General features: G+C 40.7%; 1 protein-coding gene across 2 annotated transcripts in view; it reads right to left on the bottom strand.

Moving 5' to 3' along the window:
• Positions 1-7,664: 7,664 nt before the first annotated feature.
• LOC105043690 (expansin-B5) overlaps positions 7,665-15,986 on the bottom strand; it is a 34,005-nt gene continuing 25,683 nt past the window's right edge. Inside the window, exons 1-4 of one of the 2 annotated variants that reach the window (XM_010921351.4) lie at positions 9,243-9,481; positions 8,661-8,773; positions 8,249-8,445; positions 7,665-8,157 (exon numbers count right to left, since the gene is read on the bottom strand). In XM_010921351.4, the coding sequence (XP_010919653.1) occupies positions 7,833-8,157; positions 8,249-8,445; positions 8,661-8,773; positions 9,243-9,402 (795 nt within the window). In that variant the 5' untranslated portion in view covers positions 9,403-9,481 and the 3' untranslated portion in view covers positions 7,665-7,832. Of the gene's footprint in view, positions 8,158-8,248; positions 8,446-8,660; positions 8,774-9,242; positions 9,482-15,986 lie in introns of those variants that run through there. The other variant, XM_073255687.1, reaches the window with a different exon arrangement.

The following is a 15,986-nucleotide window of genomic DNA, read 5'->3' as shown; positions in this document are numbered from 1 at the left end:
ACCATATATCTCTTTCTTTTCATTTAATCATTATGTGTTGATTTCATCAATCAATTATGTCTTGCATTATGATCAATTCAGATATGTCATATCCATATAATCATGCCATCAATCTCTGATACATATATATTGACATAACATACTCATTGCTCAAAATCAAATAACAGTATCTCAGGTATAATAAATTCATCGATCTCAAATCCGACGATGCAAAACCAACGATGCAAGACCAACAGTAAAATAGCATATACATAATAGTGATCATGTACAGGGATCTTACCTTTACCGGTGACTGATCCAAACACAGAAATCAATGTTCTTCTTTGATTTATGAATTTCTCTAACAAGATATTCCACTCGATATCATATGCAGACAATCATCTCTTCATAACCCTGATCAATATAAAAATCACATATATGGAGAAAATTACCGATAATCGATCTGATAACACAAATCTAGGATCTCTCTTAGGATTAACCAAAATTAGGATTTACCTAAGTATCTGGATCCTCCACTGATCCATAAGACTTCTAGAGAGAGAAAATCCATGAAGAGAGAGAAAATTCTAGAGAGAGAAAGTAGAGAGAGAAAGTGGAGAGAGAAACTTTCGTATCCTTCCGATGAGGCACTCATGATCGAGATCATCAGAGGTCCTATCAGGGTAACTCAATATGAATCAAGTGTTACAAATTTTGAATAGGATCGAACTGGGATCAGATTTACTGCACGAATTTCGGAGCAACCTCAGATCATCTTATTTTCATCTTCAACTTTATTCTAGGATTCATGATGCAATCAGAGAGAAAGAAAAGATCCTAGAGAGACAAAATCCGTAAAGAGAGAGAAAAGTCTAGAGAGAGAATCTAGAGAGAGAAAATGTAGAGAGAGAAGGTAGAGAGAGGAGAGAGAAAAGAGAGAGAAAGAAGAGAGAAAGGAGAGAGAGGAAAATTCTCTCCTTCTTCTTCTTTTTTATTTTATTTTATTTTATTTTTATTTTTATTTTTTTTTCTCTTTCTCTTTTTCCTTTTTTTTTCTTTTCTTTTTCTTTTTCCTTTTTCTTTTCTTTTTCTTTTTCCTTTTTCTTTTCTTTTTCTTTTCTTCTTCTTCTTCCTTTCTTCTTTTCTTCCCGCGGCCTCCCTTGGCTGAAACAGGGGAGGACCGTGAGGTCCCCCCCCTCGATGGCTCGGGCTCCGACGGCTTGGTCGGAGATCCGGCAACAGGTGGAGGCGGCGGTGAGCAATGGACGGCCGGCGGCGAGGTTCGGCCGGCAAAAAATCAAAAAGAGATCGGAAAAACAGGGGATTTCTTGTTCATGAATTTTCCGGCGAAGACGGTGGCCGACGGCGAGGCTTTGGGCCAGGGGAGAAAGGGAAGAGGGAGAGGAAGAAGGGGAGGGGCTTACCTCGAGCTCCGGCAGCCGAGAAGAACTCCGGCAATCTTTTTCTTTTCCATCTAAGAACCCGCGGATCCTTTTGAAAAAAAATCCCTCAATCTCTCAAAATCCCGTGATAAAAACCTAAAGGAAGGGGAAAGGGGATTTTATAGAGGAGGAATCCGGTTTTTACTCGGATTCCCCACTCCTTTTCATGGTGGGAAGAAGACTCTCAACGGGAGTCTTCTTCCTCCCGATTCCTCTGTTTTTTTTTTTTTTCCTGGGTCGTTACATTCTCCCCTCCTTAAAATAATTTCGTCCTCGAAATTAGGTTATGTCGTTTGAGATATCTATTTCAAAGTATACATTCTTCATGTCATTCTCAAGCTTACAATAATGTCTTTTATTTCTCATGATCTTGTTATAACAAAAATTATTTGAAATCTCAAACTCATCCCTTCTTATTGATTTCTCAACTTTTTGAAGAACTGTAACATTTTGGACTTGTATTAATATACTACCATTATTGGTCTAATACATTTCACTCGAAATTCATAATTATCTCATACTACCCCTGATAAATAAAGATCAAACATCGAGCACTCTTTACAATCATCGATTTCTTTCTTCACTTGATTTTCCAACAAATTTTATATATAGACTCTCATCTTAAGAAAAATCTCAATCTTCTATATCAGTTCGAGTAACAATATTAAATTTAAAAAAAATATGAGATCTATGTCAGGACATTCTAAATTTGAACTAATATCAGAACTATCAAGCTATTAATAAACTTGAGATATCTAGACTTTCTTGGCATTATCTATAATGAAGCAACCTACTAACAAAAATTATCCGACTATGATCAGATAAAAAAATTATTTTTTATTAACAACTAATGTATTCCATAATATCTTCAGAATCAAAGAATTAATATTTCTAATCAATTTAACCCACCATGCTTTTGCTGCGCACTTTGATCTTAATTTATCAATTTATATAATTATATCAAAGATAAAAATATCTTTATATGTTAGATCAATCCAGAATAGATCCAACCTTCAAATTTCATATAAGACTTAGGGCAAAATTTTAAGTTTCTTTATCTTTACTACCTTTGAGTATAGCATATAAAAATTAAATCTTGATCCACTTTCTATGTTTGAAATCATTGCATAAGTTTCATCACTCTTCAAGAATCCAACATATCTAGAATCAGTTGGAGTTAACCTTAGATTTATCTTACAATCATTTAGATAATTTTTAAATCAATCTTCCTTTTTAAAAGAATTCATTCTAACTTGACAAACTAGAAGAACTCAAGCCAGCATCCTTAAGTAGAATCAACTTGATTATTTCTTATAGAACTTCCTTCATCACAACCCTTAATATTAATCAATAAATCTATACAAAATCTTGTCCCTTGTATAAGTCATTCAAAATTTAACATTAGCAAGATGTCTTAATTTAATTTAAAAATTTGAACTTTGACTTGAATAATTAATACACTTCACCATCTTCAATAATCATAAAAAAAAAATCTAATCCAAAGATAGTAATATGAATTATTAAGGATTTTATCATAACCTGTATATCATACTCTGACAAAATAAATTTTCTTCTTTAATTTAACAACAATATCAAAATACTTTTGATCTACTTAGAAAAATAAACTTTTGACTTGAAATTCAATGCAACTTGAAAGATCAAGGAATCATATTCAGAATATGATATTTTGAGTAACCAAAGATTTCACCAAGATGTGTATCTCATATTCTCATAATAAAATTAAAATATATTTTTCTTTTTCATCTAAGATTGAGTTTCATATATGATCCTCTTATAGGTTCAATGCTCAAAAATATTTCTCTCTCATATGATGAAATTTCTTCTTAAACCATACCCTAATTAGCTTTCTTTTGATAAATCTAAAATTCATAATGCATCAGATAATTGTCATCGAAATTAGAAAAAGTATCATGATCTTAAATCATATAAGTTTAACATTCCCAAAATCATCAAGTATACTCAACATAACATATCAATACCTCCCGCTTCCTTCCATGGTCAACTCTTCTTATATTCAGGCCACCCTACTAATTGAAATCCAAGATATAACTCGTCAATTCTATTATAGATATCATATGCCACTTATGCATAAATTTTATCTTAATATCAATTGATTCGAAATCTAAATATTGAATCTTCTCTTTCATATCTATCGTGTTCCTCATGATCATAAACTAAGTTCAGATATCACTAGAATTACAATTCTGAATAATTATAACCTTAAACTCAAATACCACTTAAATCATATTTTCTAGTGATCATAACCTAAACTCTAATATCATTCTATCATACCTTTAATGATCAAAATCTTAAACTCCGATATTATCAATCATACTCTAGTGATTATAACCCCAAAGTTTTGATATCATTTATATGACAATTTCTAGTGACCTTAAACTTGGGTTCTAGTACTGTTCTGTCATATCCTAATCACTTGTATCATTATCTCCGAATAAACGTAACCTAAGCTCTAAGCTCAAATGCCACTCCGTCACATCCTACTGATCTTTACATAAAGTTTTAATATCTCTTCATAATCTCTAGTGATCTTAAACCTAAGCTCTGATATTATTCTATCTCATCCTAATCATTTATATCGTAATCTCCAATGATCATAACCTAAGCTCTAATATCACTCTATAATATTCTAATCACTTATATCATAATCCCTAATGATCATAACCTATGCTCTGATACCATTCTGTCACGCCCCGAACCCAACACCCGGGTCGGATACGTGATGGCCGCACACTCCTTAGAGCAAGCCCTAAAGAATATGCAAGGCCAAATTAAATCATTACAATCTTATCAACCATAATATTTAATTTCAACAATAATTCATAAAACTTGCATAATTACAATTAACATTCCTTCAATCCTCTGATCAAGTATCAACGGTACTCTATCTATGCATCCGCTCACTCACAAATCCATACCATAGCCAACCATGGACATCTTGTAACTCTGAGAAGAAAAAGAAAGATGAAGGGGTGTGAGCTTTACAGCCCAGTAAGAATTCCCATATCACACTGATATAGTAATATAGTCTGAAAATAAGGATAAGCAATAAAATATAAAATCTCATGTTCAATGTCCAGAATAATGCAAACATTCATAAATTTTCTGTTTTGTCAAAATAGATGCATCATCATATGTTAACAGGTGAAACACTTTTGTTCAACAATTGTTTCATGCCTTATCTTTCATTTCTCTTTTCATAATCACATGACTTTTAACATTTTCTTTCTGGCTCTGGACTATCCAAGTCTATACCTCAGTCATCATCCGGATCGAATCCACTTTAAAAAGTCTTTCAAGACTGTCCCAGGATGAGCTCCTGGCCGGCTGTCCCACGTACCAAAGCCCGTGAGAGGCTGTCCCAGGCATAAGCTCCTGGCGGGCTGTCCCAGGCATGAGCTCCTGGCCGGCTGATCCACCTGTAAGCCAGTGGGGGCTGTCCCAGGCATAAGCTCCTGGCGGGCTGTCCCAGGCATAAGCTCCTGGCCGGCTGTTCCACATGACAAGGCTAGTCCATACCATATATCTCTTTCTTTTCATTTAATCATTATGTGTTGATTTCATCAATCAATTATGTCTTGCATTATGATCAATTCAGATATGTCATATCCATATAATCATGCCATCAATCTCTGATACATATATATTGACATAACATACTCATTGCTCAAAATCAAATAACAGTATCTCAGGTATAATAAATTCATCGATCTCAAATCCGACGATGCAAAACCAACGATGCAAGACCAACAGTAAAATAGCATATACATAATAGTGATCATGTACAGGGATTCTTACCTTTACCGGTGACTGATCCAAACACAGAAATCAATGTTCTTCTTTGATTTATGAATTTCTCTAACAAGATATTCCACTCGATATCATATGCAGACAATCATCTCTTCATAACCCTGATCAATATAAAAATCACATATATGGAGAAAATTACCGATAATCGATCTGATAACACAAATCTAGGATCTCTCTTAGGATTAACCAAAATTAGGATTTACCTAAGTATCTGGATCCTCCACTGATCCATAAGACTTCTAGAGAGAGAAAATTCATGAAGAGAGAGAAAATTCTAGAGAGAGAAAGTAGAGAGAGAAAGTGGAGAGAGAAACTTTCGTATCCTTCCGATGAGGCACTCATGATCGAGATCATCAGAGGTCCTATCAGGGTAACTCAATATGAATCAAGTGTTACAAATTTTGAATAGGATCGAACTGGGATCAGATTTACTGCACGAATTTCGGAGCAACCTCAGATCATCTTATTTTCATCTTCAACTTTATTCTAGGATTCATGATGCAATCAGAGAGAAAGAAAAGATCCTAGAGAGACAAAATCCGTAAAGAGAGAGAAAAGTCTAGAGAGAGAATCTAGAGAGAGAAAATGTAGAGAGAGAAGGTAGAGAGAGGAGAGAGAAAAGAGAGAGAAAGAAGAGAGAAAGGAGAGAGAGGAAAATTCTCTCCTTCTTCTTCTTTTTTATTTTATTTTATTTTATTTTTATTTTTATTTTTTTTTCTCTTTCTCTTTTTCCTTTTTTTTCTTTTCTTTTTCTTTTTCCTTTTTCTTTTCTTTTTCTTTTTCCTTTTTCTTTTCTTTTTCTTTTCTTCTTCTTCTTCCTTTCTTCTTTTCTTCCCGCGGCCTCCCTTGGCTGAAACAGGGGAGGACCGTGAGGTCCCCCCCCTCGATGGCTCGGGCTCCGACGGCTTGGTCGGAGATCCGGCAACAGGTGGAGGCGGCGGTGAGCAATGGACGGCCGGCGGCGAGGTTCGGCCGGCAAAAAATCAAAAAGAGATCGGAAAAACAGGGGATTTCTTGTTCATGAATTTTCCGGCGAAGACGGTGGCCGACGGCGAGGCTTTGGGCCAGGGGAGAAAGGGAAGAGGGAGAGGAAGAAGGGGAGGGGCTTACCTCGAGCTCCGGCAGCCGAGAAGAACTCCGGCAATCTTTTTCTTTTCCATCTAAGAACCCGCGGATCCTTTTGAAAAAAAATCCCTCAATCTCTCAAAATCCCGTGATAAAAACCTAAAGGAAGGGGAAAGGGGATTTTATAGAGGAGGAATCCGGTTTTTACTCGGATTCCCCACTCCTTTTCACGGTGGGAAGAAGACTCTCAACGGGAGTCTTCTTCCTCCCGATTCCTCTGTTTTTTTTTTTTTTTTTTTTTTTTTTTTTTTTTTTCTGGGTCGTTACAAAATGACAAGCTCTTAACCACCAAACTAGAACTTGTATTATTAACATATTAAAATAGTTTATTTAATTTATTGATATATATTCATATCATTAAATAAATAATGCTAAGAATATATATATAATAACATATTTTATGAGATCGGTATAACTAAATCAAACTCTATATAAAAATTCATAATTTAAGATTTAGTGATAATTTTTTAAAATCCTGTAAATTATGATATTACTTACCGATATATTAGTTAAATGCCATAATAGCAATTTTAGTTTTGGATACTTCAAGTTATACACGGTAAAATATATATTTTTAACAATATTTATAATAACATACCACTAATAAAAAAATATTTATTGAAAGATAGCAGCGTTTTTACCAAAATGCAGCCAAAAAAAAAATTTAGTGGCATATAATGAAAGATACCATAAATAATTTGCCATCAAAAATTATTTTTACTGTAGTGGAACTTAAAAAATACTATACTAATATTCAAAGATCATGAACTATAGTATGATGCTTTAGCACTTCTTGACGACTGAACTCTGTTGATTGGTTCAGAATGAATATAAGAGCTCGCTAACCGCCTTCGCCATTATAATCCACCACCATATTGTAGTAACGAGTGAAACACATATATAGCTAAAGGTTTATCCGTCAGAATGCACATTGTTCTCAATTTCCTACTATAGTAGATGATGGATGCCCTATCATTATCATTAGCCTGGTGATCCGTTCGGCAGACAGTCTCAGGCACCTGTGTTTCCCAATGAATAAATCAAGTGACCCTAAAGAAAATCCCTTGCATATATAGATACACATTGGTGGAATAAAAGAAGAGGTTTTTCCAAATATAGTAGAGAGTAAAATGTAGATCGCAGAGAAGGTACTTGGTCCGGAAAGTCTTATGTTTATTTATAGTTTTCTTAATACATTTTCGTCCTATCTTTTCATATGCTTAAGGTTTCATGCCTTTCCATCCATTTGATAACCATCAAATATACACCTTTTCGTATCATCCAAACGAAAACATAAACCATCACCATTTCATTAATATTAGATCACACGCGATCATCAAGATAGAAGTACAATAATGAAGCCATACATGGGCATGCTTAGCAACTACATGCACCGTTTATAAAGTATATTACGTGGAGACGCACAAATTCTCATAACTAGCTATAGTTAACAAATGACCGATAGGTGGTTCCTGCCTGCCACCCCGTCGGAATCACGTTGTTGGCCACCAGCTTCTGGCCGGAGTACTGCGTCGTCAACCGAATCGAGAACGGCCCATGGACCGGCGATGAAGTGTCGAGCCTCCATACCGCACCCCATGATTGTCTCATGGCACGCCACTCACCAGAACCTTCCTTAATCTCCACAGCAGACAGGTCTCCGTCGCCGTCCTCGAACTCCACCACCACTGCGAAGTAGTAGGGATTGGAACCATGTTCCACGTGGAAGGTGACCGTCCTGCCTGGGTACTCGCATGCAACTCTGAAATTAAATATATACAAACGAGGTTTTAGTTTGGTTGGTCATAGATGTTAAAATTAAGGAATTTGTAGATCTAGTTTAGAATTTGTACCTTGAGTATTGGATATAGATGTATCCAGCGCTCCTTAGCTCATCGGCCATGCCCGGCTTGGCCATGGCTCCAAATGCGGTGCCGCTGAAATCAAAATGAGCGGATTCTCTTTGGCATACAGTGCCGGGACATGAGTAGTCGGCGATTACGACCGTCACCGGCTTCCCTGAGCATGCCTTGTGAGTGGTGCACATCACCTGCATGCGTTCAACACAAGGCAAGGAAATGTCATTAAATTGAAGGGTTGTTGGTTGTTGTTTTATGGAGTTAACAGGAGAGCAATTGGCATGTGAACCATATAAATGACATTGGAAAGAGACTTGGGCAGCTATAGAATTATATTCAATGTACGCCAAGTCAAGTGCACGCAAGAGAATTAATTTCGAGTTAGATTTTGGAATTAATTGCATACCTGATAGCAAGAACCACAACCCTTGCCTTTGTTGAAGATGGTAGTACTTCCGGCGGAAATCATGGCAGAATAGGGGGCTTGATCCACGGCATTCCCATATCCACAGGCTCCCCCTGTTTATTTTTGACAAGAGCACCTTATCATTCTGATGCAGCGTAATATATAATTGCGATAAGGCACAAAAGATTCACAAATTTTGACGGGCAATTTGGTTAGAGAGGAGCATTTAATTCATTAATTGCTATAGATATTAGCTGCTTCTAATTCGATATTTACTATTACCATATTGCATGCACAGCCTAGGTCGATCCTTCCTCCTTTTTACTCATTGGTCAATTTAATATTATGTGAAAACAGTGGCAAACATAAATACTGTTCGAAAACAGTGCTCAATTGTAAATATCAAGTACCGAAGATCAGACAAAATTTGGCCAACAAGCGATAAAAGCAACCAGGAATCTTTTTAGCTAAAAGGGGGTTCATAGAAATCCATGAAACAATTTATGAACGCATGCATCCATGCATATTTGTCAAATTAACAATTTTTCCATATGTACATGCACAGTGACACATTAACATTACCTTCACTTCCAGCTCCACGAGGACTTCCATACCAAGTTGCTCCGGCCGGCAACCAGTCACGTCCGGCCATCGGCAAATCAAAGCGTTTGGTTTGGAAGCAGAAGCTCAAAGTAAAGAGGCATGACAAGCTAAGAAAAGTAGCCAGGAGAGAAATAGCCATCTCTCTATGCTCACTCTCCTGCGACTACAGGTATTAGGATATTAGTCGTTACTAGTGGTTTGATAGCTTTATTGGAAGGTGCTCGGCCATTTATAGAGGAAGAATGTGGCATGTTACACGCGGCCCCTTCAACGCCTTGCACCGAATTCAACTGTCACCTACTGTGCACCCACATGGAATGCCTTCTTCCGCCAAGCATTGGAAATTTTTAAATCGATAGAAGTTTCTCTTTTGGGTTTGCCTCTACCTTAAAACTCGGAGAACCTACCGTTGTGATTCCCTTATGATCGGTGGTGTACCCAAGAAGAATAAAACGTAAAGAAACAAGCTAGGAAAACTAAGTTTTAAATATACGAAGTTAATAAAAATAGTATTTTACTTATAGAGTAACATAATTTGTGTCGTAAATTAGTCATCTAAGCATTTTTGAGGGGGGAAAAAAGGGTTATCAGAGTGTCAAATCGAATAAAAGTAGGGATTCACGATAGAAATGACAACTTTGTCAGAAATGCAAGCTGAGGGACCTTTGAAGGATTTGTGCCGTTGATGATGGTTACTAATCGTTGCCTTTGATAGTCACGTTTCCCGTGAATTTCGCTTGATCAATGACTAGTCACCGGATACCTGATCTCCGTTCCTATTAGCGACGTCAAGTCGAACGGTTTGACTTATAATTAGAGGAAGATGTGGCTTCACATGCATTTTTGCATGGGGACAAGGATGCTTCATGTGATTCAAGATCGCCTGACAAAGAACACTTACCTGCTAAATCTTTTCTATCATTTGTTCCGGAATTGGAAGAAAGTTTTAAAATTTACAGGTGCCATCAAGAAACATTAAATTTGTTGATTTATTAAACGAATTTTGCAATGGTAACCCACCATTTTGCTAAAAAATATCATTTAGTTATTCTCTAATTTAACTCTCAATCTCCATTGCCTCTTCAGGAGTCCATATAGATGACTCGACCATGCTCATGGTAAATTTAAGAAAAGGTAAAAGAAAAGAAAGCAAAATTGGGGCTTCATAATTCATCTCGCATTGGCTTGTTACATTGCGGCTTTCTCTTTCTTTCTTTCTTCTTTCTTTCTTTCCTTCTTTTAAGTTCACAGCTGTCCACCAAATACTCTTTTTTTATTCACACATGTGAGGTAGATGCCAAAACCTTATCTTAGAAATAAAAAATTTGAATACATATACCACGCAACGTTTCTCATGGCAGATCTACAATTCACTTTGGAGGGACATGCCCTCCTTCATAGAATGCTGATCTCACGTCATCATACCTTAAATTTTCTCTCCAAATCACCCGATCCTCCTAATTAAACCATAAATGAACTATGTTTAGAAGATTTCTTGTTATATCCTTCACACAAATGAATGATTAATTTTTCGCAATGTCAATTATTGGATTGCACTTCGCACAGTTTTCAAATCTTTCATCATTTTCTTTCTATCTGTCAGCACAAATCACAAGGTAGACACTATATTTAAAGGTTGTGCAAAGCACAATCCAACAGTTCATGCCGCTAAAAAAAATCAATCATTCTTTCATGCTAAAGATACAACCACATCTATTTAAAGAACACAATTGCTAAAAGTTACTGAGATCTTCCGTAATAAAGTATATTGACGACTACTTTGTATTACAAACCTTCCAATGAGATCCATTATGAGGATGTGAAAGAGGACACATCTACAAATTGTGAATGCAAAACGATTTTCTTTTCCCATTTCGTTTTAACTTAAATCATCTTTTCTACTTTCAATGACCTAAAATCTTTATTGTTTAAAACAGATTCTTGATCCAATGTAACTCCATTTGTATTATACCAGCAAGATCCAATTCAAACTAGATTATTTTTGAGCCGACCATATTGACCTTCAGTGAATACAATATCACAGAATATCAATTGCATGTCTTAAGGTTCTGCACAAGAGCTTTTGTCAAATTTGGTGGTTCTTAGGATCCCTTTGTCTAGTGCTTTGCATGTCAGGTTCTGCTCAAGAGCTTTGTCAAACTTGGTGGTTGTTAGGACCCCTTTGTCTAGGGCTTTGCATGTCTTAAGGTTCTGCTCAAGAGCTTTGTCAAATTTGGTGGTTGTTAGGACCCCTTTGTCTAGTGCTTTGCATGTGCGAAGGAGGGCGAGGAAGATGGATTGCTGCTGCTAGGTTAAAATTTCATGTATCAGACGCCCAATAACATCCGATCAATAACATCTCTTATGGGAGAATGTTAATAACATCTCCTATGAGAATGATCATCTCAGTATGCAGGTTTCGAGTGGGAACAGGTTGCATGGTGCAATGATGGGAATTGTTTGGAATAATCTTGCTGCTCATTACATTTCGAGTCATGGTGATCACAGATTCTTATCAGTTGCACCACCACCCTGTGGGTCACCAGTATTTATCAACTAACGATCATCCGAGTCCTGTTCTATCATGACCTATGTTGGGTGAATGTCTGGTCAGGACACCACCTCCCAAGATCCTTTCAGTACCACACGATGCAGCAGGAAGAAAGAAGAAACAAAACAAAAGGAAAACAATCAAAATACGTTGATCAGCCACAAAAGGGCTCGTCTCCACGGGCATGCAAACTTCACTATGAAAAAAAATTTTACAAGAGGAGACCTCACCCTCAACCCTTGTACACCCAATTCTCTCTCACCTGAAGTTCTCCTCACAAAAGCTCTCTCTCTCTTGGAGACCCCCCTGAACCCCTGAAGAGCCTGGCGACCGCTGTCCAGGAGCCTCCTGCTCCTTCTCTCTCAGCACTCTCGCCTCTCTCTCTTCTCGGATTCGTACGGCTCCGTACGTGCAAAAATCGAACCCCTTACTCTCTGTTTCATCACAGGACCCTTTTAAAGGGCTAAACAGAGTTTAAACCTAATCTAATTAGGTTTAAGAGTCCTAAACAAGCCAAATCAGCGTCCCAGACCGTCGGATCAAGATCGGGAGCCACCTGGGCCGTTGGATCGCGCTCCGGTCCATGGAATAGTGTCGTGGACCGCGAGAAACGCGTGGGAAATGCCCATGTGTCCACAGGCCCCGCCGTGGACCGTCCGGTCCATGGTGGACCGGGGCAAGGGGGCCAGCAGGGCGCTCGCCTGGGCCGGCCCGCGCGCGCCCGTTGGGCCGCGCACCGCCTGGGCCGCGCACCCGGCTGGGCCACGGGCCCCCCCACGAGGGCCTGGGTGCGCGTCCCGCGCGCCGCTGCCGGTCGCCGACGGTTCTCCGTCGCTTCGATTCTCGTGCCGACTTCAAAAGCTCGTATCTCCTCCATTCGAGCTCCGATTCAGGTGATCTTGGTCTCGTTGGATTCCGTTTTTCGCCGCGAACCTCACTGTGGGCTCAATGTGGGCTGAATCTCGAGGCGTCAAATCCTAACAATCTCCACCTCGACTCGATATTCGGCCTCCTCCAAACTCTGAGAGCTTTGGATCTCCTCGCCCCCATGCCCTGGGGCAATCGCCTGCTGATCATGGATGGGCAAATATGGGAGTCGAGCCAGGCTGCTCGATCCCATCTCCGTCGTATGCTGTGCTCCTCCTGACCTGAGACCTGCTCTGGGCATCATCCTGCGGCAATAGGAATCTTACCTTGCGACGTCGCCTCTCGTCCTCCCGAGTCTTCTGTCTCGTGCCCGATCCGCCTCCTGGAGCTCCACCTCGCTCTGGGCTCTACCTGGCTCCCGAAGCTCCACCTCGCACTGGCTCCCTGCCAGGTAATAATATCCTCTGCTCCCTTTCTTCCCCTCCAGCACAATCCTATACCGCGTAGCACCCTCCGGATTCCTCCACCAGCTACCGTCCTGTAGTCTCTCGAATCCAGTCTGCTAAGTGAGATAAGATTCCGTCTGAAATCGGGTATGTATCGGACCTCCCCCAATCTCCTCACTGCACCGTCATGTGTCCTCCAGCTGACCGTCCCAATACCTCTGATCGCACAGCTCGATCCATCCGACAGATATACAGTGCTCTCACTATTCTCGAGGGAGTCAAACTGCTCCTCTCTGCAACACACATGATAGGGGCATGCAGAATCTAATATCCACTGCTGAGAAGAAGTAGATACCTCGTCAGATATCTCCAGGACATCTCCATCTGAATCGCTGCCGGCCGTCGCTACAGCAGCCACCGTCCGATTTTTCAGTTGAGGACAATCTCTGGCTAGATGCCCCAACTCCTCACACCGGTAACACCTGGTTTTGCTCAAGTCCCTCCTGGACTTAGACCGCCCTCGTTGCGATCTCCTGTCGCTCTGTCTACCGCCTCCTGCACCTCAGAAGCCACCAAAGCTGAGCTATTGACACCTGAGCTCGAAGCTGGGTTTTCCTCCTGAGAATCTCGTTCTGGAGTATCGCCGCGGTGACTTCGTCCATCTTGATAGTGCTCTTCCCCACTAGAAGAGCAGTCACCAAGGACTCGTACGAAGGGGAAAGCGACGCCAGCAAAACCAGCGCCCTGGTCTTCTCCTCAACGTTCTCACCAATGCTGAGAAGGTCGGTGAGGATCTTCTGGAAGTGCTCAGATGCTCTTGCACGCTCTGTCCCTCAGTCATCCGCAGTTGGTAAAACTGCCTCCAGAGGAAAAGAGTGTTGGTGAGAGACTTCGCCATGTACAACTCCTCGAGCTTCGACCACAGCACCGTCGGGAAGTCTCGCTCAGCATATGGATCACTACCTCATCCGTCAGGTACATGCGGATGGTACTCACCGCCTGCATCTGTAGCCGTTTCCAATCCCGCACCTTCATGGTGGTCAGATTCTCATCGCACAAGAGAGTATCGATCAACCCCTGCTGGATGAGCACGTCCTTCACCCTTGCCTGCCACAAGGAAAAATTGCTCTTACCATCGAACTTGTTGATCTCCATCTTGATTGTTCCTGTTTTCTCCATCTTCAGTCTTGCTCACCACCACTGCAATCTGCGTCCTTGTACCGCCTTGCTCTGATACCACTTGTTGGGTGGATGTCTGGCCAGGACACCACCTCCAAGATCCTTTCAGTACCACGCGATGCAGCAGGAAGAAAGAAGAAACAAAACAAAAGGAAAACAATCAAAATACGTGGATCAGCCACAAAAGGGCTCGCCTCCACGGGGCATGCAAACTTCACTATGAAAAAAAAATTTTACAAGAGGAGACCTCACCCTCAACCCTTGTACACCCAATTCTCTCTCACCTGAAGTTCCCTCACAAAAGCTCTCTCTCTCTTGGAGACCCCCCTGAACCCTGAAGAGCCTGACGACCACTATCCAGGAGCCTCCTGCTCCTTCTCTCTCAGCAATCTCGCCTCTCTCTCTTCTCGGATTCGTACGGTGCGAAAAATCGAACCCCCTACTCTCTGTTTCGTCACAGGACCCTTTTAAAGGGTTAAACAGAGTTTAAACCTAATCTAATTAGGTTTAAGAGTCCTAAACAAGCCAAATCAGCGTCCAGACCGTCGGATCAAGACCGGAAGCCACCTGGGCCGTTGGATGCGCTTCGGTCCACAGAATAGTGCCGTGGACCGCGAGAAACGCGTGGGAAACACCCACGCGGTCCACAGGCCCCGCCGTGGACCGCCCGGTCCACGATGGACGGGGCAAGGGGGCCAGCAGGCCGCTGGCCTGGGCCGGCCTGCACGCACGGGCCTGGGCCGCGCCTGCGCGCGGGCCTGCGCCCGCCTGGGCCGCAGGCCCCCCCGCGCGGGCCTGGGCGGCGTCCGCGCGGCCTGGGTCGCGCGTCCGGCGCGGGCCTGGGTCGCGCATCCCACGCGCCGCCGCCTGCGGTCGCGCCGCTGCCATCCGCCGCCAGTCGCCGGGGTCCTCCACCGTCTCGATTCTCGTGCCGACTTCAAAAGCTAGTATCTCCTCCATCCGAGCTCCGATTCAGGTGATCTTGTTCTCGTTGGACTCCTTTTTTCGCCGCGAACCTCATTGTGGGCTCAATATGGGCTGAATCTCGAGGCGTCAAATCCTAACAAATCTAATATTACACACACTCATAAAACTCCTTAGCATTTTTAACTTTACCTCTGGCTGATCCAAAATAAATCATATTATATATGCTACATGTTGTCAAATAGTACAGCACAAAACTTATTAAAAGGATTGCACAGTGAAACATCGAAGGCCATCATCTTGAGAAGTTTTCCTGCAAACACGTCCATAAAAGAACAAGGGAATTATTGAATTGAATAATTAGATCATGATGATATCCATGTATAATAATTACCAGGTTGCCGTAAGATGTCTCTTACATCTTCCTTTCCAAGGAAAGCTGAATGCGTACCTGTGGCACATTATCCTTGCAAGGATATATTATTAAATTTTTTCATGGCACCTAGTGTATTTGAATATATGAGTTTTTTCACCATATGATTAACTCCTTGTGTTGATTGACACTACACTTTTATACTTGTTTTTTTTTTATAACAACACCTTTATACTTGTTAACCACGACTTCCCACTCATAGTCTTCGATCAGAAATGGGCTAGAATTCATGGTATCCCACAGGCAAAATCAATTCATTTTGCGATCCTTCCATGCTCTTTCATAGAGGACAGGATAGGAAGGCCCATCATAGTGGCCAAGAA

Source organism: Elaeis guineensis, chromosome 4 (assembly GCF_000442705.2).
Source record: "Elaeis guineensis isolate ETL-2024a chromosome 4, EG11, whole genome shotgun sequence".
NCBI classification, from domain to species: domain Eukaryota; kingdom Viridiplantae; phylum Streptophyta; class Magnoliopsida; order Arecales; family Arecaceae; genus Elaeis; species Elaeis guineensis.
This window is presented reverse-complemented; position numbering and strand designations above follow the sequence as displayed.